Consider the following 22,157-nt stretch of genomic DNA (forward strand, 5'->3'; position numbering starts at 1 on the left):
TTAAATTTACTGTATCATTTACTGTCATTTTAACTAACTATCCACACATGACTAAGCAAAAAAAAAAAAAAGAAAAAAAAAAAAAAGGTCATATCAGAACATATTAGAAAACCCAAATGCACAGTTTACAATTACTGTATACTTGTGTGGGAAACACTGCTTTGGGGGAAACAAAAAAAAAAATGTGAGTCGCACACAATAAGGCAAATATGAACTATCTCTGGTATTTAAAGGTAATGAGCCATATTTGAGACACATTTAAGAAGATGCAGAAAATGCCCAAGTCTCATCCAAGTCTCAAAGCTCATTTCTGTCTAGGAGACAAAGAAGAGATTAACATGAGATCTCATTTTAGAGTTTCTTTGCTATGGGGAAGGACTATTAATAGCTGTTGGAGAAAATTATCAAAATACTATAGGTTCACCTCAGTCATCTTTTCACAAAACATGAATTAAGTATGTCTCAAACTTCCTTGGAAAATCCTTATGTTATTACCTTGCTTTATTTCATCATATTATTTTCTCATATTATTTCCTTTCAGTTATTTCATGTTATTCCCTCACGTTATTTCCTCACATTATTCCCTCAAGTTATTTCTTCATATTATTTCCTCATATTATTTACTCACTTTATTTCCTCGTTATTTCCACACATCATTTATTTACTTAAATTTCCTCACATTATTCCCTCACATAATTTACTCACTTTATTTCCCCACATTATTTCCTCATGTATTTTCATGTTATTCCCTCATGTTATTTTCTCACATTATTTTCTCAGATTAATTCTGGGAAGGAACTTTTTGACACAAAGTTCATTACATTTGTTGCTTTTTTTTAACACAGCCACAAATTTATGACAAAGTGATGTTTTTTTATTTAGTTTTTATTCATACTTACATCAAAATTATAATGCAAGTTTCACTTATTCTTACACTCTTATTACATTTTAGCACCATTAAAAAAAAGTTTTTATTTGGCACAGAATACAGTACCTGCCACAGGCTCTGCACTGCCTTTTCTCCCTCTAAACACACACACATCCACATGGTTTACTAGAAAGGTTTTATTACAAAAAGGGAACGATATTTGCAATGTTAAAAAATTAACACATAGCGTAGAGATCAAAACCACTGAACCCGTCTTTATTAAAAGTCTCAGGGTTTGACTGCTGATCTGAAGTCAGATCATTTCTGTTGTGTAGCTCCAAACTGATCACGTCAGTACTTGATAAATACACACCACTGTCCTTCTTCTCATACTGTACATCCTATAATAGGAGTGTTAGACTGGGGGGGGGGGGCATATCACATAGAAACAGAGAGAAACTATACGCATTACAGTACATTATAGTGTAAAATCTTTTCCCTTCTCAACCCATGATACAATCTCTACAGCCATCATCCTAATAAATGTGTCCGTGCTACTTAACCAGGCAAGCTGTATAGACAAACTGGTCTGAATCACTTGGTTACTCCTGCATGCTGAGATTCAGATTAATTTGATAAACATCTTTCAGTCTAAAAACACAGCGCAGAAAAGCATGAAGAGGAAAAAAGTAAAGCTGTAGAGTGATCTAGTGACTTAATATACATGCAGAAATGCTTCTCTCTTCCACACATCCAACACACAATTATTCTGGTACAGCTTACAGTATATGACAATCATATAAAACTAAATAATAATAATAATTCATTTAAAAACAAGATTCAAACTAGGTCATGTTAATAAACCAACACAGATGGCTATGACAGAAAAATGTCTTTACACCAGGTCCATCGGTGACAATTTAAAAGAATAACAACAACAATTTAAATAAATTTTACCTCATATTTAGTAATAATGTAGACAAAGCTAAACTGGAGGTTCTACACCATCTCCCATTACTTTTCAAGCATGATTAACGATAACGAAATTAAAGAAGAAACTAATTTCAGATGGCAAGAAAAGCTCTTGGTTGGTCTGCTACATCTGAGGTAAGGACAAACAGTAGTAGATGCTCCTTGAATTACAATGTGGTTACGTCCTGAAACGTGCTCAGAAGGCCTACACTAGCCGACAGTTAAGATAATTCTGGAATGTGTGATCAATAGACTTGGGGAAAGTCCAAAATCCAGAATTAGAAGTACATACCATTTGAAAGTAAAAAAAAAAGAAAAAGAAAAAATCATAAATTATTATATAAACTATTATCATAAACTATTGTTTGTTCGGGATGGTGTGTGTGTGTACATTTCATTTTCTATTAATTTTCTAATGAATAGAACAACAAAAAAACAAAAACACCCAAATCAACATGGTAATGTGTGATTAAAACTCATAAACCAAACATACACAAATCTGTACAATCAAACTCACATTTCGTCAATATTTCTCTACAACAGAAACTGAAAGAAAAATCTTTTTCTTCTCTTCCTTTAACTGGATCTTTGCTCGATTCCTGAAACATTTAAACGATAATCTCACTGTCACAACTTATCCATTTAAGTCTACATGGTGTTTTGCATAAATAATACAGATGTGAGCGGAATTCAGGGGTGTGTTATGGATATGACTGTGTCTAACGAGGGCTAGACTGGTGGGCGTGGCTTGTGTACGTTTTAATTAGTTTGTACTTCATTCTATCTGTAAAACTCCTAAGAATAAAAACCATCGTCTTACTCCAGTCCTAACACTAAAATCCTTTTCCTGATCTATGCAAGTCACAAATCTAGATTTACTTTAAGTCATACTTTCATCGTAAATTTTATTATATACTGTACATATGTTAGATCAAGTAGTGGAACATTAGTCCCTTCATTGGCTTTACGACAACTATTTTTCAGGATGTATTACCCGGATTATCTTCTCCATAAAATACATTTGAACGAAACAGAACATTCTGGTTAGACTTTACTGTACAGTCAGACCCGTCATGGTCTGGGAGAACATTTAACACTTCAGGTCAGTTGTGCAGACTCGGCTCAGCCTGAAATCCCCAGCTCAGGTGTTTTTACAGTCGGATGATACTGTGAACGGCTCGTTTAAAGTGCTTTCTTAGTGTACACGTCAGCCTGCACTAACCATCAGCCTGTGTACGTTACAGGCTGCTAATCTGATCCCAGATCAGAATTCAGATACTTTAAAACGAACCATACAATACAAGCATATTCAAGCTTTTGTCAGTAATTCTCATGGTTTTGTTTTAAGGAGTCTTAATCAGGCATGTATCTGAGATCTGTTCTGGGAAATCCATACAAGACTGTCAACACGGGACAAACATACATGCAAAGATGATTTGCTCTCGCTGGACATTTCACTCTCTATATGGTCTTTTACACCACAGGGTCCTGGAGGACCCCGTGTCTGGGACATTTTGGTGTTTTTCCTGCTCTAACATAATCAAATAATTTACAAAAGGTTGTTTATTATTTAAACCAAGTTTGCTGGGGAGTCAGAGGGGCGTTCATGTCAAACCGGGACTTTCGGTTGTACAGAATATTAAGACACAGTGTATGAGAGTAAAATCACACAGTGTATGAGAGTAAAATCACACAGTGTATGAGAGTAAAATCTCTCTTTATCTCTCTATATAATCCTGAGCTACACTAATGCACTTATCACAGAGTTTCACTTCACTAGTGCTTGAACACCATCAAGGGAGAATGTTTTCTTAGTACGCCGGAGCCGTGATCGGACTGCCTGCCTGATTAACGTCTGAAACGCTGACCTCTCAGACACTCCTTTAATAACCAAAAGATGCTGAAATGGCTTGGAGCGAGGTCAGGACTATATGGGGGATGTGGCAGATGAGTCCCTGTTTCCACAGTTCACACACAGCTGCGTCTCTTTTGCAAATTGGTGCCAAGTTATCTGCCTGGGATCGTCAATCATGGACGTACCAAATGTTTCAAACGTTTTGCTGCTGCTAAGAGTCTCATCACCCTACTGCGCTTTGAAGCCTTCTTACACCTTCATTCACAAGAAATTTCATCAGAAGTCCCAGTTTGACCTGAATGCCCCAGTGTACATACCTACAATGCCTACGTTTTTGGCGTTTCTTCTTTAAACTGTCCCACCAGACACAACAAACTACAGATCTCATGGGGACGGGATATTCAGGATCCAAGAAAGCCCTAAAAATGATAACACACCAGACTAATGGTGTTAAAGCCATGCCAGGATCGTCTTCACAAAGCGGTTAGTGATATCCTATTTCCCTGAAGATGACCACTTAAGGAGTTTGAAGTCCTACAGAAGACCTGCGTGCTCGCTGCGCTGTGATTGGACGTTTCCTGTGATCAGTCATCCGGTCAGGCTGCCCCAAACTGTGTCTCACAAATCCTTAAAACGTGTGAGGTATCAGGAGGCTTCCTGCCAGTCTGGAGCGAGATTAGATAAATATTAATAACTAGACCGTCTACGCTTCTAAACTCACAGTACAGCTGAGGGTAATAAACTGAACCTTTCCTATAACAACCACACCCTCAGCATGAGGATGCATTTAGTGTGTAAATGAGGTCTCGCTTGTTTAATGACACACTGGTATTAAAAGAGAGCTAACTGCAGATCTCCCAGTAAGGGGCGATACGGTTCTGGAGCGAGGCGAGTGCAGTGATGGAGTATTAAGGTGCAGTAGAACATACAAGCAGCAACAATTTCACAGCACAACGCAGCGACGAAAGCCGTACAGACAACGGTCATGGAGCAGTGCTACACACACACACACACACACACACACACACACGTCGACGTTACACAAAAGACATTGTAAGACTCTGGTCAGTCAGGAGGTCAGCTCTGTGATCAGGGCACATCGCACACTTGTTTGTTAATCAGTCCTCTCAGCTGGACGTGGGCGAGACATCAGTAGTACCTGGACGCGCTTTCACACACACACACACACGCCGTAAAAGTCTGTGGTCCAGTGGAACACCACGCGGCCATGCGCTCACTGCACTACCCTGCCTGAACAGCAGAGGGCAGAGTGACACACCACACCACACGACTTGGTTAGGCCATGAGACTGTGTGTCTGTGTGTGTGTCTGTGTGTGTGTGTACGTGTGTGTACGTGTGAGTGTGTATCAGGCTTCGTTGGGCGGAGTGTCGAAGAACAGTTCCTGGCAGAGCCGCGCCGTGTCTTCGGGCGAGTATACGGTGAAGCCGATGGTCCGAGGATCCTCGAAGATCTCGTGATCGTTACCACCCTGAAGGAACAAAGTGTCACACACTCAGATCTGTCTGATCAGTAACAGTCGCTTTATTCCATCACACACACACACACACACACACACACACACACACACACACTTACCAGCGATGTTTCGTTCCCAAAGAAGTAGATGGTGTCGAGTCCCTCTTGCTCCAGGAAATCCAGACACAGGCGTTTATCCCAGCCCTCGGGGAATATGTCGAAACTGATCAATCCCCCTACACACACACACACACACACACACACACACTTTTACAATCACATTCCATCACATGCAATAATAATAATAATAATAATACTGACATTGGACTTAATTTTTACTTTATTAATAACTCTCTGCTCTTACACTCTGCACTTATTGCAGATTAGAGGAAGTCTAACGTGTGTGTGTGTGTGTGTGTGTGTGTTCTCTCAGCATCCCATGCACGAAAGAGAGAAGCATTAAGCCTCTTTCCTTCCTGCCCCATTTGCATCCTCTCTCTCTCTTTTTTTATGTTCTTAATTTAAAAGCTGTGACCTTACTTCACAGAGACACACACACACACAGAACAAGGTTCCTGTTCACCCCCCTCTCTCTCTCTCTCTCTCACACACACACACACTCTTCCCTCCTCCCACTCTGTTACGTGTACTACGTGACACATTCCTCAGTCCACATGGTTGTGCAATCCTGAACTGGTTGAAGATGAACTGCATTGTGGACAAACCCTACTCCCTCCTATCACACACACACACACACACACACACACATTGTCTTTCTTAATGGTCTCTCACATTAGATGCTCTGATTGCATCAGCTCTTTAAGTTTTATAAAAGCTTCAGCCAATCAGATCGCTCTGACTCGGCACACGCCCCCTCAGGAGAACAAGTGAAAACAAAACCCACAAAAAAACGCTTCGGTGTGCATGAGTGTGTGTGTGTGAGTGTGTGTGTGTGTGTGTGTGTGTTCAGGCACAAATAAAACTGTGAAGGCAGCAAAAATGATTCTTGCTTTCTGGAAATTGTACAATACAATATAATGTGTATGTTAGACAATTAAACATTAACACACACAGTAAATATTAGTGTTGGGACAGAGGAGGGTTTAATCATCATTATAAATAGATTTAATACAAATCCTAATGTGTGTGTGAGTGTGTGTGTGTGAGTGTGTGAGTGTGTGTCTGAGACTGTGTTTGTGTGTGTGAGAGAGAGTGTGTGTGTGTGTGTGTGTGTGAGTGAGTGAGAGAGAGAAAGTGTGTGTGTGTGTGTGTGTGAGAGAGAGCGAGAAAGTGTGTGTGTGTGTGTGAGTGAGTGAGAGAGAGAAAGTGTGTGTGTGTGTGTGTGTGTGAGAGAGAGAGAGAGAAAGTGTGTGTGTGCGTGTGTGTGTGTGTGTGTGAGAGAGAAAGTGTGTGTGTCTGAGACTGTGTGTTAGAGAGAGTGAGTGTGTGTGTCTGAGCCTGTATGTGTGTGAGAGTGTGTGTTTGAGAGAGAGAAAGTGTGTGTGTATAAGAGAGTGTGTGTGTGTTGGAGAGAGTGAGTGTACATGTGTGTGAGAAAGAAAGTAATAGTGTATGAGTGTGTGTGTGTGTGTGTGTGAGTGAGAGAGAAAGTGTGTGTGTGTGTGTGTGAGTGAGTGAGAGAGAAAGTGTGTGTGTCTGAGACTGTGTTAGAGAGAGTGAGTGTGTGTGTCTGAGCCTGTATGTGTGTGTGAGAGTGTGTGTGTGAGAGAGAGAAAGTGTGTGTGTGTAAGAGAGTGTGTGTGTGTTTGAGAGAGTGAGTGTACATGTGTGTGAGAAAGAAAGTAATAGTGTATGAGTGTGTGTGTGTGAGAGAGAGAGAGAGACTAAATGATATCAGAGTAAGTAAGAGTATAATAATAATAACAGTCCGAGGAGACTGGAACCCTAAAGCCGTGTCCCTTGTCTCTCCTCCTCAGTGTGCCCTTAAACTCCATCATGTCTTCAGACAGGAAGCAGTTTGGAGACTTTAGAGTTTGTACAGTGCTGTTTTTATACTGACTTAATAATGTTCTGCATAGTTGAGAAGTTGTCCATGTACAGTATGAGGTTATGGCAATTAAAGGTCCCCACAAAGCAGGAGAAACCAGGCGAGTGTGTGTTTTATCTCGTCCCAGCTCCTGATGAGGTTCAGTGAGGAGAGGAACACGTTGCAGATCATTAACTGTGCAGAAAAACAGCCGAAAGACAAATGAGTGACGATAAACACTCGGGACACGGGGGGACCTTTAACCCCGGACCTCACACCGCTGAGAGACTTTCCCCTGGTCATGTACACTACGTGTAATATAGAGAAATTTTACAATGAGATAACAGAAGAAACTAAATATAACACAGTCACAGATTCCTGTAAATTGCAAATGTCAGTATTTATTACAACATTTATATTTTGAACTGTAAAGTAACTTGTGGAATCTGATTAGCTGTACTAGGGGTCAGAAGTACCTGCTTCTCCTACTGCACGTACTGCTGAAAAATCTCCCTGCTTTTCACTCAAGGGTTTCCTCCTCATTATTCTTAAGTCTTTGAAGTGAGCTAACAGAGGTTTTTTTTTAGGAGAAATCTCTGAAAGTACGGATAACCGATGCTTCAGCAACATTACATTTTTAAGGTGCTCCAGTTGTACTTTCCTTGTCTGATTTAGATGTTTGTACTGTAATTGACAGCATACAAAAACACTTTTGCATCTTTTTTAATACAAAATTCTGTTGTATGTCGGAGTGGTTAGCATTGTAGCCTCACAGCTCCATGGTTGAGGGCTTTATTTTAGTCTCGGGTCTTTTCTCTGGGTACTTCAATTTCCTCCAACAGTCCAAAGACATAGATTGGGCTAATTGGGCAGTGGCGGCTCAAACGGTTAAAGCTCTGGGTTACTGATTGTAAGGTTGGGGGTTCGAGCCACTGTTGAGCCCCTGAGCAAGGCCCTTAACCCAATCTGCTCCAGGGGGCGCTGTATCCTGACTGACCCTGCGTTCTGACTCCAGCTGTCTAACTGATATATGCAGGAAAAAAACATTCCACTCTCTTCTGGTCTTTCTATTTCTCTCTTTACTCCTCTCTCGCTCCTCTCTCTCTTTCCCTCTACCTGTCTCTCTGTCGAACTTTACATGTCGCTCTTGAGCTGCCAGTTATCCAGACCCCCACTGCCCCCCGGATCTGTCTGACTCGTCCTGATGTCCTGCTTCTGGTTGGAGATCTTGTTGCATTGATGCCCCGTGTGTTCTGCCTGGGATGCGTGTGGTGACTGGGGACGGTTCCACTTTTCCACGAAGACAGTCCTGTCCTCGGCTGATGTAGACAGCTGTTCTCTGAGGACTTAATTTTAGCTTAAACACATCTCCTGTTATACTGAACTTCCAGTCTCACACAGTATGAATGCAAATCAATTCCTGCTTTCTGTTTCACCCAAATAAGGATGGGTTCCCTGTTGAGTCTGGTTCCTCTCAAGGTTTCTTCCTATTACCATCTCAGGGAGTTTTTCCTTGCCACTGTCTCCTCAGCTTGCTCATCATGGACAGTCTTATCATTTTGATTCATACACGTTCACATCTCATACAAACTTAAATAATTCTTTTGATTGTGTAAAGCTGTTTACAGCTGTATGTTTGTGACAGATTGGCACCCTGTCCAGGGTGAACCCCACCCCTTTTGCCAGGAGTTTCCTGGGATAGGCTTTAGGCTATATAGTAAAACATGGACTATTAAAAGACTATTATAAAATTACGTTTGCGTTTGTTGTTTTTTAAAACTGCAGGAGGACAAGTTACCGGACTTTCTGTACTAACAAAATCAGGAAGGGGCAAAAGCTATCACACACTTTCTCCAAAATATCTGACACCGACTTTTTTGAAAAAAAAAAAAAAAAACGACACACCATTAAGGTTGATTTTTGTTTCTGTATCACGTAGGGCTGGGCGATATGGCTGAAAACTGTATCATGATATCAGTGTTTCATTTCGGTCGATATTGATAATTATTGATATTTTTTATGACCCATTTAAAATAAGGAGCAGGAGAAAAATATATTACATTGAAACATTTTTATTTTAAACTTAACCTTCCTCTGATCATCATAGTCCCCTCAGTTATTAAGACAGAAATGTCAATAACCATGGAAAATAATTAAAATGTAGACATAAGTCTAAAGTCAAAATGTTAACAATTATCACAATGTTGACAAATGTCTCTAAACATTTAAGGTGCAAAATAAAAGAAAATGTAAGAAATGCTTAATAAAGTGTAATAAAATAGTGCAAAATGCATTTTCTGCTTATGAAGAGGAATCCAGCAGACCAGCACGAGACAACAATATGGCGCAACCAAACATGATACTGTTACATGATTGGCGTTAGTGTATCACTCCCTACAGTGCTAGGTTACCAGAGAGCGAGTGCCTTTATTAATACAACTGTCACGGGTAGAGATGCTCCGATTAGCATTTTTGGGGCCAATCACCAAGATCATGATCTGCCGATTGCCGATCACAGAATGGCAGGGGAATGGAAATCTTATTTATAATCTAGCAGTTTTTGCACCATTTGTAGAAATGAAACTAACTCTAAATTGACTATATTGAAAAAAGAAAACTGTAGAAATAGGCTACAGTCAAGATCTTAAACAACCACCAAGTAGACCATCTTTCCCGAATAAGGCAGAGTAACTTAAAATTATTCCAAAAAAAGAGGGGTCAGGCAGACCAACACGCATCAGATCAGCTTAATGGGATGTAGCCTCATAATACACAGATTACATTTTATAATTGGCAGCAAAATGTAAAACTTGTTACACCAAAACTGGCTACTGCCACAAAGGACAAAACTATGGCATGTGTTTTTTTTCTGTTATTATTATGAACGTCTGACGGAGTAGAGGAACAACTACATCAGATCCAAAAAATAAAATAATGCAAGCCTGTATTTTATTAAATTAGGTTCGTTTCCAATAAACTTTCCAATTAAGTATTTCTAATCAATTAAGTATTTCTAATACTTAATTAAATAAAATACATGAATAAGTAATTAAATAATCACCGAAGACACGTTGTATAAAAATAAATGTTGCACGCGCGTTCAGACAGTAGAGCGCGCACACGATCGAGAAGCCGCGCATGCGCGGAGAACACGTTGAGCGAGCAGGGGAGATATTGCACGCGCATAGAGTGCTTTGTCTGCTCTTGTAGCGTGGATGGTAGACCGAAACGCAGAAACAGCGCGAACAGGCAGGATAACCACGAGAGTTATTGTAAGAACCCTCTCACACCGAGAGCAAGGGTTTACACAATCCCGCGTTCTAGCAACACACACTCAATCAGGAATTGAACCCAAAGTTGTGAGTACTCTCATAAGATCCGGCGAAGCGTCGGAAACGGCATGGGCAGACCGAGCGATGTAAAGCGCCATCTTGTCTCCTTTTATACTTCCTGAATCACAACCGTACTACTTCAGGGTTCTAGTGCCGGTCACGGAGCGAGTGCGCATGACAGCAACCAAACTAGCTTCGCGACCTCTGTTTTCTTCTGACAAAGAATACAAATTATCGAACGTTTTATCGAACACATTTTTTATTGATATCAATCACGTGTCTATCGCGATACATATCGTTATCGTTTTATCGCCCAGGCCTAGTATCACGTCTACGGTCTCATGGCGTAGTCTAATGTGCACCTTTTCAGAAATGTTACCACATATGTTCAATCACAAGCAAGGTATTTGCACCCTGGTTGAACCCGACTCTCTTATCCGCTTTGAAAATACCCTTTGTCGCAGTTAATTGTCTCCTACTTCACTACAAAATGTTTACAGAAATCACACCATTGACAAGAGCAATGTTCACAGATTGATGACGAGGTTTTAAGAAGGTGAAACCAACACTGAAGACAAACCATGCAAGGTGAGATTACCTACTACGACAAAGTAGATTTTCTAGTAAAAGTTATTCAACAAATTTTGCCATTACTTCCAGTATAGCCCTCCTCATTAGTCCTACGTTTTCTTTACCATTCATCAGAAATCAAACTGGTGACATACTACATTAATAATTCTTGTGATATAATCCACTCCAGTACAATAATTTCCTTGCCACACTATATTTGCAGACCAGTAAGAGTTTCAATACATCAGTTTAATACATTATGATTCTCTTTCTAGGTAATGCTGTGCTTTAACACCGATGCTACACTCACTCTGTGGTCTCTATTTACTGTATGTTACTCAATGCTACAGAAGTCAAAGTCCACGCCCAAGCACTGATCACATCACCCTTAAACAAGATTTCTTTATCCTTAGTAAAGTAAAGTAAACTTTGAGTTGGGTAACTGACTGAAAGAAGTAGAGATAAAAAACACAGAATGGGAATTAACACACGTCTAGCATGTCTCACTTATAGCAGGGCAACTCAAAGCACTGTGGGAGTTACTTCATAAATACATATATTCTCCAATATGCTCTTTCCATTATCCATCCATCTAGGAACCTCTGTAGTCCAACTAGGGAACGTTAAGGTCAATGGTCACCATTTTATTTATTCACATCTTTACCAACGTGGCAGGACATTCATACGCACATTTACACTCTACAGGCAATTGGGAACGCCAATCAGCCTAATCTGGATGTCTTTGGACTGTTGGAGAAACAGTGAGAACATGCAAACCCCATGCACATAGACCCCGAGGTGGGAATCGAACCCGGACCCTGAAAGTGAAAAGTACAGATGTTGTGTTTCAGTGTGTGTTGTGTGCTCACCTCGAGTGAACCTGAGCCCTTTTCCTGCAAACTCCTTCTGCAGAGCGGCAACAAACTTCTCCCTGATCTTCTCTTTCTAAAATAAAGGCAGAAACAGAAGTTTCTAAATAAGAGCTTCCCGGCTCTGATTGGTCAGAAGGTGTTGATTAACTATATATGATTTATTCTCTACATATTAAATAATAATATCTAATAATAAATAGATAATATTTGATGTATAACCATGAATCTGCTGAAGCTTTTTGTAAAGAGATGTTTGTTTATGAATGGAGTCTTTAATCTTTAAGTTTTTAGAAACAGGAAGGTGTACATGATGGAAGAATTTGTCGTTTCTGTGTAACATGACAAGACAACGGCGTAATGTCCACTAGCTTGCTTCATTTAATAATTTGTAGCTTCATGTTCATTTGCTCTCTAGCGTTTTCATTGAATTTCATAACGTTTAGCTTAAATTAAGCTAGTTTGGATTAAACCAGATAGCACAAATTATCTTTCGTGTCTACCTTATCGATTTCCGCGAATTCGATTCGCTCCTCCAGCGTGCAGCTTCGCCCGATCGGCGAGATGTTTAGCATGCCGTTGCGAAACTCGATGAAGGTGCCTCTGCAGAGAGACAGCAGGGTTAATGTCATGTGTCTTTAATACCGCAAGCATTTTTTTATTGCTTGTAAACATGTTTCCATAAACACACTCGTACTGTTTGTTTCTCTATGATGAGTCTCTGTGGATATTCTGGTTTACATTATGATTGGTACTGAGAACGGTTAGCGTGACTCGAGATTCGTTTTTGGGGAAAATAACAACTCTGGGTTTTAAAGCTAGAGGAAAGTATCTGATCGCAACAGCTGCTTTAGTCCTCCTGCAGTTAAACACTTACAGATACATTTACTCACTCATTTGGTATAGCGCTTGTTCTGCTACAGGGTCGCTGGGGGTGGGAGTCTACACTACGGGGAATTTCAGAACGCAAAAAATCTTTGGACTGTGGGTGGAATCTGGAGTACCTTGAGAAAACCCACCAAATATGAGAAAAACATGCACACACACAGACCTGAGGTGGGAATCAAACTCTCGATCCAGGAGGTGTGAGGCAACAGAGCTAACCATTAAACCACCGTGAATTAAGAACTACTAAAAGTATCTAATAAACATCAAAATGTTGTGTAATTTGTCTCATACAAAAATGAAAAAAACATTTTTTTGCCTCTGCCAAGGGTCTGCTCCACACTCCAGGCCAGTAGGTGGCGGTATTACACCAAACGCAAATAAACTTAAAAGAAGAAGAAGCGATACTTTTGCAAAATATAAGTATGTGCAAAAGATATAGTGTTGGGTATTTTAGTAAATTTTATACTGTTTAATGTACCTAGGTTTACCTAGATAAAAAAAATTGAAAACTGACCCATCGATTCAATTCATTCAAACCCCAAAAATATTAAATTAACCTGAATCATTGATTCAATCGCACTAGTAAGTTTGAAATTCAATACCAACAAAACAACAAATCAAAGGGAGGGTTAATTTAGCACAGTTGTCCACACGAGTGGATAGGGTGTGTAGCAATGAGGAGACGCTCGGGTTCATTTCCAGGTCACGCGTCTGCAGTTTGTACAGTCTGTGCTCGTAGTGTTGCGTCATGTTTATAAGCAGCCAGCTGCAGGAAACCACGAATATATCCAGGACACTCCCATTCCAGACACGGCCCCCTAAAGGCACTGCGCGATACCGTGATCCTGAACATCCTGAACATTTACATGCAAGTCTGTTAGAGCTGACGGCACACCAGCTTTAATATCTACTGCAACACTGAGAATGCGGTAGTGTATTAATAAAGATTACATAAGGAATAATAAAAAAAAACACCACAGAATGTCATGCTGTTATAGGAGAATAATCAACAACAGTCTGAGTTTCTTTCAGTAACTTGAAGAAGATGCCACAAAGTGCTTACAATGTTTTTTTTATTGATTAAGAACATCAAACATTTTATTTACCTGTTTATAGTTTAACATTGCGAGAGAAGCTCCTGTTCTCATTAACATTACAGCAGCTATAAACCATCGTCACCTCACTTCTCTCCCTCTCTTATTTCTCTCAGTTGGCAAGGCAAAAAAAAATTCAGCTTGTCATGTTAGTGCATAAAGTCACAGCGTTACCTCTGAGCGATCTTCTGACCAATCGGAATCGAGAACTCACCAGCACAGTCATCATATAGACCAGGAGTACTGAAGTCAAATTTAATAAGGGCCGGTCAATAAAATGTTCTTCGAGTTGAGGTCTGAATGTTTGTGTTAGGATTCAGATCTCTCTCTCTATATATATATTACAGTTACTCTAAGTCTAATAAGCAACTTCAAGTTTCCACAGCATTCCAGTAATATTTATTAATAGACAGATTAAACTTTGATGGCCGTGTATATTTCCACCGTTTTGTACAATCTTTAATCAGTCTTTAGTGAATCTTCATCTGTGTGCTGCTGGGCTGTAAGTGAATGTGAAAGGACTCTGGTTGCTCTGTCACACCGGGCTCTCAGTTCTGGTATTGTAGACACCCTCACCTCAGACTGCTCAGGATATGTTTGCACTAACAGCTAATTGTTTTGTCTCATAGTGGCGTTTCACATCAGTGCTTTTTATTACCCCCACAGTTTCAAAACATAGGAGACAAACTGGTTTTAAATTTCCCGAAAGAAGAATAAACTCATGTTAATCTGACCATACATCTTTGAAAGTTTAGTTTTCATAGTCTACTTTCCTTTTTTTGGAGTAAGCCGAGCTGCTTCCGGGTTCAGTTTCTCGCACGCTCTGTCTACACATGATCTGTCTATTGTGTTGGCTCTGTTAAGTGATGCATATAGCCACGCCCATCTCGAGGGTGGAAAAGGAGCTACTTTACTCAATTATTCCCATTTCTGAGAAAAGCATCAGGGTTTAAATAGAACTGTCACTTTGCCTGGATCCAGATTGCACTGTGCCATTTAGTGATGCCTGATATATAGACTAATGATCAGTCATTACACAGGGGACACCACATGGTGTACAGTTAAGAGTTTAATCTGCCGCAGTGTGACACAGACAATATTTCACCCAGTTGTTACCATATGGCCAGGGAATATTTACTCAGAGAAGGCACACAGGACTAGAGGTGTTAGTGCAGACTCAGAGCACTCACCGTTTCTTAGGGAGTTTGATCAGACCCATGTATCTGAGACAGAAGTTAATCAGATCCTGCAGCAGTTCTTCACCCAGCTGGTTCTGAATCGCCTGCAGCACACACACACACACACACGTCAGTAAGAGGATACTTACCCACGTCAGCAGCAAAATGGAATTCTGACCTCGGCTTGAATGTGAAGAATTACAAATTCTGTTCCGTTCTCTAGAACAGCAGCTCTGACTTTAGTGCAGGTTTGTATTAATGCACTCGTTCTCACGTTATTGTTTCTATAGTAACAACCATAACAGATATATATGTTGTTATTTGATAACCAAAAACGTTCCCTGCATTTAACCTTTTTACACGTTTGCACTGGCCAGAGTTTAAAGCCCCTAATGTGACCTCATAAAAGGAGCGGGCGTGTCTCAGCAGTAGCTCATTTATATAGACACTGAAATGGCGAATTTGTAAGAGGAGTGAAATAATCTAAGGGGAATTCGTTCTGAGGGTGTTTCATCTGAAGCATTAACACACACACACACACACACACACACTTTGAGGGAACTCTGAGACCTGTGTTAACTTGTTAAAGAAACCCTAACATATGGGACCTTTAATGCGTCTTATTTTCAGTTCTACAGGTCTCCAGTAGTGTACAGGGGTGATGATGAGCACCGCTCTTCTTTAAGGACAGAGGTGTTCACGGTTTTTTTTTGCGGTTTCTCGGTAACATGTCAAGCTTCGCCTTGACCTTAGTAACTTGAAAAGAGAGAACAAAGAGGCGGACATGTGGGAACGTGTGTTTATAGCTGCTGTCACATACAGTAAGTGAGATTAAAACCTGACTTTTTTATTCAACTAACACTTTTCACTGCTTTTTTTACTTTGATTTTTTTTCACACATTCTACAATGATTTTTCGAACATGTGACAATTTAAAATGTGTGTATTGTCGGACAGATCTGCCGTTATAAAACCTGACTGCCTCCTGTGCAACTCGTTCTCCTCACACACTTCCAGTTCAAAGGAACATTCCAGGAAGTGTTAAATCATTCAAACAGAAAATCTCAAAAATATTTACCTCACACCTTCAGGCTACACATAAATACAAGGAGGTGTGTGTGTGTGTGTGTGTGTGTGTGTGTGTGTTTCCACACACATCCACCCCTGCACATAGACACAGCTCATTAAAAACAAGGTTAATCACAGAGAGAGACACACACACACCTGCTTGGACAGCAGTTGACCATCTTTGTACTGCACCGTCCCGTTTTCAGCAAACACGTAGTCAAACTTCTGTATAACTGCAGAGAGAGACGGGGGTGTTAATGATTTCCTTCTCTGTTTCTTTGATTATTTTCCTTTTTTAATTATGTCATTCTCTTTCATATTTAACTGATTTTAATGTCTTGTGTGTGTCTATCTCTTTCTTCCCTATCCATTTCTTTCTTTTTTTCCTTTCCTTATTTCAGAAATTCTTTTCTTTTTCACTTATTCATTTTCTTTCTTTCATAAATTATGTTCTTTCTCTATTATCCATTTTCTTTTTTTCTTCCTTTCATTCTTTTATGAAGTATATTATTTCTCCATTATCTATTTTCCTTCTTTCTTTTTTTTATTATAAATTATGTTGTTTCTCCATTATCCATTTTTCTTCTTTCTTTCATAGTTGTTCCCTTTTTTTTTTTTGTTTTTTCCCCTCTGTGCGCGGTGTGATTCAGAGACAGCACTGGTTACCCCTGTGTGTGCTTATCTGCTGATCCATTAGAGCTGAATGAGCTTCTGGTAACTGTGACTGCGCTCTGGCTCTCAGAGCCGACTGTAACACACTCCGCTCTCCACCGCGGTGTTAATAACACCAGATTAACCTGTGCTCGGCACCCTCAGGGAAAAGGAAACAGCGTGTTTCCCCTGACACAAACTCACTGTGGTAAGAAGAGTCATGTTTGGAAGCGTTTAAATCATGTGATGTGATGTGTGTGTGTGTGTGTGTGATTCTAAGTACTGGACTATAAACAGATCATCAGCAGACTAGTGATGTGCCTGAACATGACGTGCCACATCACAGCAACTCACAACTAAATATTCCTAAAATCTACATCTTCCTGCACATCTGGAAACCTGTGAAGCTCTTCTACAGCTGTTTTACATCCAGATATTCCGTTCTATTCTCATGAACACTATTATTGAGGGTTCCTTAGCTTCATGTAAAGGTTCTAATCTGGGACCCTATCTGATAGTAAAACACTGTTAAAGGTTCTACAACGGACGTTTGCCCGAGTGTTATGTGAAGAATGTGACTAAGGAGGACAAACTCATCGTTCGTCATTAATAGGCGTTTCACACTCTTCTCTCACATGTGACTTTTTATTAGGCTATGATTTCTTGTGTAAGACGTCTCTCTCTCCTTCTCTCTCTCTCTGTAAGAGAGCGGTGTGATTGAACTGATAGACGGTGATGTTTCTCACCTTCGTCTCCGTCTCCGAGCTGCTCTGCGATTTTAGAGTAGTCAGACCCGCCCACTACTCCAATCTTCACTTTAGCTCGCAGCGACTGAAAAAATTCATCAAGCTGAGGTTCGATCTTCTGCAGACACACAAACACACACACGTTAACATGTCTGAGTCACCTGATCTGCACTACTGTGCTTATATCAGTTGTATGACGTGTCATAACATGAACAGTATTTAGACGTAGATTAAATCCCAATTGACCCTGTGCACTATGCTGAAATAAACGGTTATAACATTCTGCATACATGAATCACAATCTTGCAGGAAATTATAGGTTATAACACCTTATCTAATAACTCTATTGCATAAAATAATGACTTATAACACTCTATGTAGAAGAATATTGTGTTTAAATGTAAAACTGAATCCTATCTAACTTTCTTTTCCCTGGTTATAATGCTTTATGTAGTGTGGTACAGTCTGAATCCAAAGCCACTTCCTACAATGAGAGATACTGAATGAAACAAGGGGTTATAACACTCTGTGTAGTGGGACTTAGTCCTTAAATGTAAAGTTCTAAATGAACCCCACAATGTAGGAAATAAGGGGTTATAATGATCTCTGTATGTAGCGTAAAAGCTTTTAAATGCAAACTCACAAATAACTTAATGCTTCCTGTATTAGTGCACTGTACTGCAGGGAATAAGTGGTTACAGCACTCTATGTAGTCATAGTATTGCAGGAGATTAGGGGTTATAACACTCCATGTAGTCACCGTACTGCATGACATTGGGGGTTATAACACTATTTGTGTAGGTAGAGTATTGCAAGACATTAGGAGCTATAACACTATGTAGTCACAATATTGCATGACGTTAGGTTTCATAACACTATATGAAGTCACACTACTGCAGGATGTTAGGGGTTATAACACTATATGTAGTCACAATATGGAGTAGAATGATAAGTTATACCACTACGTAGTGGCACATAAGCCTTGAGAAAGGCTGGGTTAATATTTACACTCAAAAGCCAAACAAATACACCCCCTTACAGTGCTCCTTTCTAAGCTCCGCCCCTCCAAAATGAATGGACAACTAACAACGGTGCTAGCCAACCAACATAAATATAAAAAGGCCATCAAATGAACAACATGCAAACACAGCAACAGTGTTTATGAATTTTTACAAAACCACAATAACAGACCAGTATCGCAACCAGTTGCTTGGACACAACATTCCTAACCTAATCTCAAAATGAAAGATTATTAAATGATGATTAAATCCCCGCCTTAATTCCACAACTCGGGCATCAATAACTGTTTATTAAGGCTTCGAACCATTGCTGTAACAATGGCAAGCTACAAGCACGTCTGGAGGGTTTACATAATGGCCTGTACACTGTAACCACTGTATCCATTAGCAAATGATGACTGGTCGTGGGAAACAGCAAAACTAAAATTGGCTGCCTGTCATGCAACAACCGCTAAAACTTTTTCTTTTAACTCTTTTTCAAATTGAGCTTTTCAGACATTTTCCTTTTGGCTGTTTCTTGTCCATGATTCCTACTTGACAATGCCCCTCCCACCAATCTCCCCTCCCCCGTCCTGTGTACGAGCACAAACACACACCCCTCTTGCTAATTCCCTGAAACAATGTTGTGTTACACGATCTGCACCACTTTGTTTGTTTCTCTTTTACAGAGCCCAGGGCTGTTGACGAGCACCAGGATTGTTTCAGTTCGCACACAGAACACACATCAAGCTGTCTGTGAGAAGATAATTGCTGGGTTTGACATATTTCTGAATCATCAAGGTTACCTTTAAATAGTAAGTAGACTGAATAACAAACTACTTCCTGCTCCCTGGGTAATGGCAGCTGAGTGGTTAAGATGCCGGCCTACGGTTGGAAAGGTTGCAGGTTTAAACCCAAATCCCAGGACCACCAAATCGCCCCTGTCGGGCGCTTGAGCAAGGCCCTTAACCCGCAACTGCTCTGATGTATAATGAAATAAAAAAATAAGCTGCTCTGAATAAGGAGTTTCATAATGTCGTGGTGGGTTTCCCCCTGCTACTCTGGTTTCCTCCCACAGTCTGAAGACATTTTCACTACTGTGTTATAACCCTTACTTCATGCAGCATAGAGAGTGTATAAAGTGAGCAGGAAGGGATTTGGTCTTCACTCTACAAAGAGACGGTTATAACACCTTATTCCTTAGACACAGAGTGTTATAATATCTTTCAAGCAATATAGTGATTGGATAATGTATGTAACTCCTTATTTCATACAATATATCGAGCTTATCCTTGCACCTCCAGGGTCAAAGGGTACTGTAGTTTCCTCTCACACTCCAAAGACATGCAGATTAGGTTAACTGGTGTTCCTGAATTGCCAGTACTGTATATGTGACCTGCGATTGATTGCTTTGTACGTCTGCCCAATGGTTTGAATGTATAATCTCAATATTCATTCATTCATCTTTTGGGGCCTGGAGCCTATCCCAGGAGACTTAGGGCACAAGGTGGGACACACACACACCATAAGCAATTTGGGAACGCCAATTACCCTAATCTGCATGTCTTTGGAGTGTGAGGAAACCCACCAAGCACGGGGGAGAACATGCAAACTACACACACACACACAGACTGGAGATTTAAGGATAAGCTCAATGTATTGTATTACATACATTATCTAGTCGGGCACTGTTAGCTCAGTCCATGTGGAAGGCCCGGGTTCGATTCCCACTTGATGCCCAAACCCAGGCTACTGTGGGTTGTAGGGTATCCGTCGTAAAACCTATGTTGATTGGATGATCCGAAGCAGACAAAAGACAAACACCAACATACATTATCTAGTCACTGTATTTAATGAAAAAAACAGGGTTACACCACTCTATGTCTACAGAATAAGGTTTTATAACACTCTCTCTCTCTTTGTAGACTAAAGTCTAAATCCCCTTCTGCTCACTTTATACACTCTCTACACTGCATCTAGATAAAGTTATAACACAGTAGTGAGAACTGCAGCAGTATTATCAGAGCCTAGAGGCACACAGGGAATGTGAATGGGCTTGACCTTTCACCTGGAAGATAAAAGAGCCTAATTACCCCACATCAGGCAACATCAAGGAGACTTTACGCAACATCAAACAGGTGTGGTTGGTTTGTTTTGTTTTTCTGGGCCAAAGAAACAAACACACAGGTTTGGAAACAACGTAATTATTTTGATGCATATTGTAACATCATGAATTTGAGCAAGTTAAGTGTTAAGAAAATGAAAGCAAAAGTAAATATTATGTGCATTATTATTGTTGTTGTTGTTGTTTTTATGCCTCACGTGCAGTGAAGTGTTAGAATGAAAACAAACCAGATTCCTAATAGTGTGTGTGTGTGTCTGTGTGTGTGTGTTACCTCTCTCGGTGCAGTCAGGGTTCCGTCCACATCAAACAAACACAGCACGTTCCTGTCGTCGCGCAGCTCGTGCAGCCTCTCCATATCGTAAATATAAATATCTGATAAATAAAGTCGGATTTCAAGTCAATTAAAAGAATAAAATAAATAAATAAAACGCAGCAATTCGGACGCGGTGAGTCCGGGCAGCAGCTCTTCCCGTAAACCGATAGATGAAACACAGTACAAACAGCAGTATCGCGTGTAAACAGTTTTGTTGTTTTTTTAAACTGACGCTCTGTATCGTAACTCAGTCAGTCGCGCGCTCTCGGGCTGCGTGTCAGCGCTCGCGCTTCTGTTTACGCCCGTGCCCTCCGCCAGCCAATAGGAACGCGAGGAGGATCGGGTCACGTGGCTCGCGCGGGGGCGTTACCGCGGGGTTGAAATACCAAAAAAAAAAAAAAACAGAGTGACGTCACAGAGTACCGCGTTTCACCGATGTGGCAAGGAAGTCAAGTCAGAAAGAGAGAGAGAGAGAGAGAGAGAGTAACATCAGTGAGCATGTTAACTGTTGGAGACAGTATGACAAGAAAGTCACACTGTAGTGTGAGAATGTTCTGCTCTCTCTCAGAAGAGATAGATATGACGTCACAACTCCAAGAACTAGGGACAATAGAAATCAATATTAAGTTTAAAAGATACGTCAATAAAATTTGGTAAAGCAATCAAAAGGTTTGAAACTTTGGAGAATTTGCAAACTTTTCCCTCTGAAACCTCACTCACTCACTCACACATCGTTTATACTGATGTAGCCTTTATACAGGGTCATAGGGGGCCTGGAGCCTATCCCAGGAGACTTAGGGCACAAGGCGGGATATACCCTGGACAGGGTGCCAATCCATCGCAGGGCAACCACAAAAATACACACACTCACACTCAGTTAGCCTAAACTGCATGTCTTTGGACTGTGGAAGGAGTACTCAGAGGTACCTACCAAGCACAGGGAGAACATGCAAACTCCATGTACACACAGGCGGGAATTGAACCTGGCCTGGAATTTAGCTAGGACCCTGGGTGTGCAAGGTGAGAGTGCTAACCTGAAACCTCTGACTGTATATTTTTTTATTCTTTATTCAAGTTTTTATGTAATTCCCACAACCGTTGGTAAGCAGAAGTAGCTTAGTAGTAAAATGTTGCACAACTGATTGGAATGTCCCAGTATCAAACCC

At 40.4% G+C, this 22,157-nt stretch overlaps 1 protein-coding gene across 1 annotated transcript; it reads right to left on the minus strand.

Annotated features, from left to right (window-relative positions):
* Positions 1-3,536: 3,536 nt before the first annotated feature.
* Positions 3,537-21,268, minus strand: LOC128516207 (phosphomannomutase 1). Its single transcript, XM_053490523.1, has 8 exons — positions 20,950-21,268; positions 17,556-17,673; positions 16,315-16,391; positions 15,104-15,195; positions 12,435-12,534; positions 11,932-12,007; positions 5,294-5,409; positions 3,537-5,186 (listed from the first exon to the last, which is right to left on the minus strand). The coding sequence occupies exons 1-8, from the start codon at positions 21,031-21,033 to the stop codon at positions 5,064-5,066; spliced, it is 786 nt and encodes a 261-aa protein (XP_053346498.1). The 5' UTR covers positions 21,034-21,268; the 3' UTR covers positions 3,537-5,063.
* Positions 21,269-22,157: the final 889 nt, after the last annotated feature.

This window comes from Clarias gariepinus, chromosome 28, assembly GCF_024256425.1.
Source record: "Clarias gariepinus isolate MV-2021 ecotype Netherlands chromosome 28, CGAR_prim_01v2, whole genome shotgun sequence".
In the NCBI taxonomy this organism is placed as follows: domain Eukaryota; kingdom Metazoa; phylum Chordata; class Actinopteri; order Siluriformes; family Clariidae; genus Clarias; species Clarias gariepinus.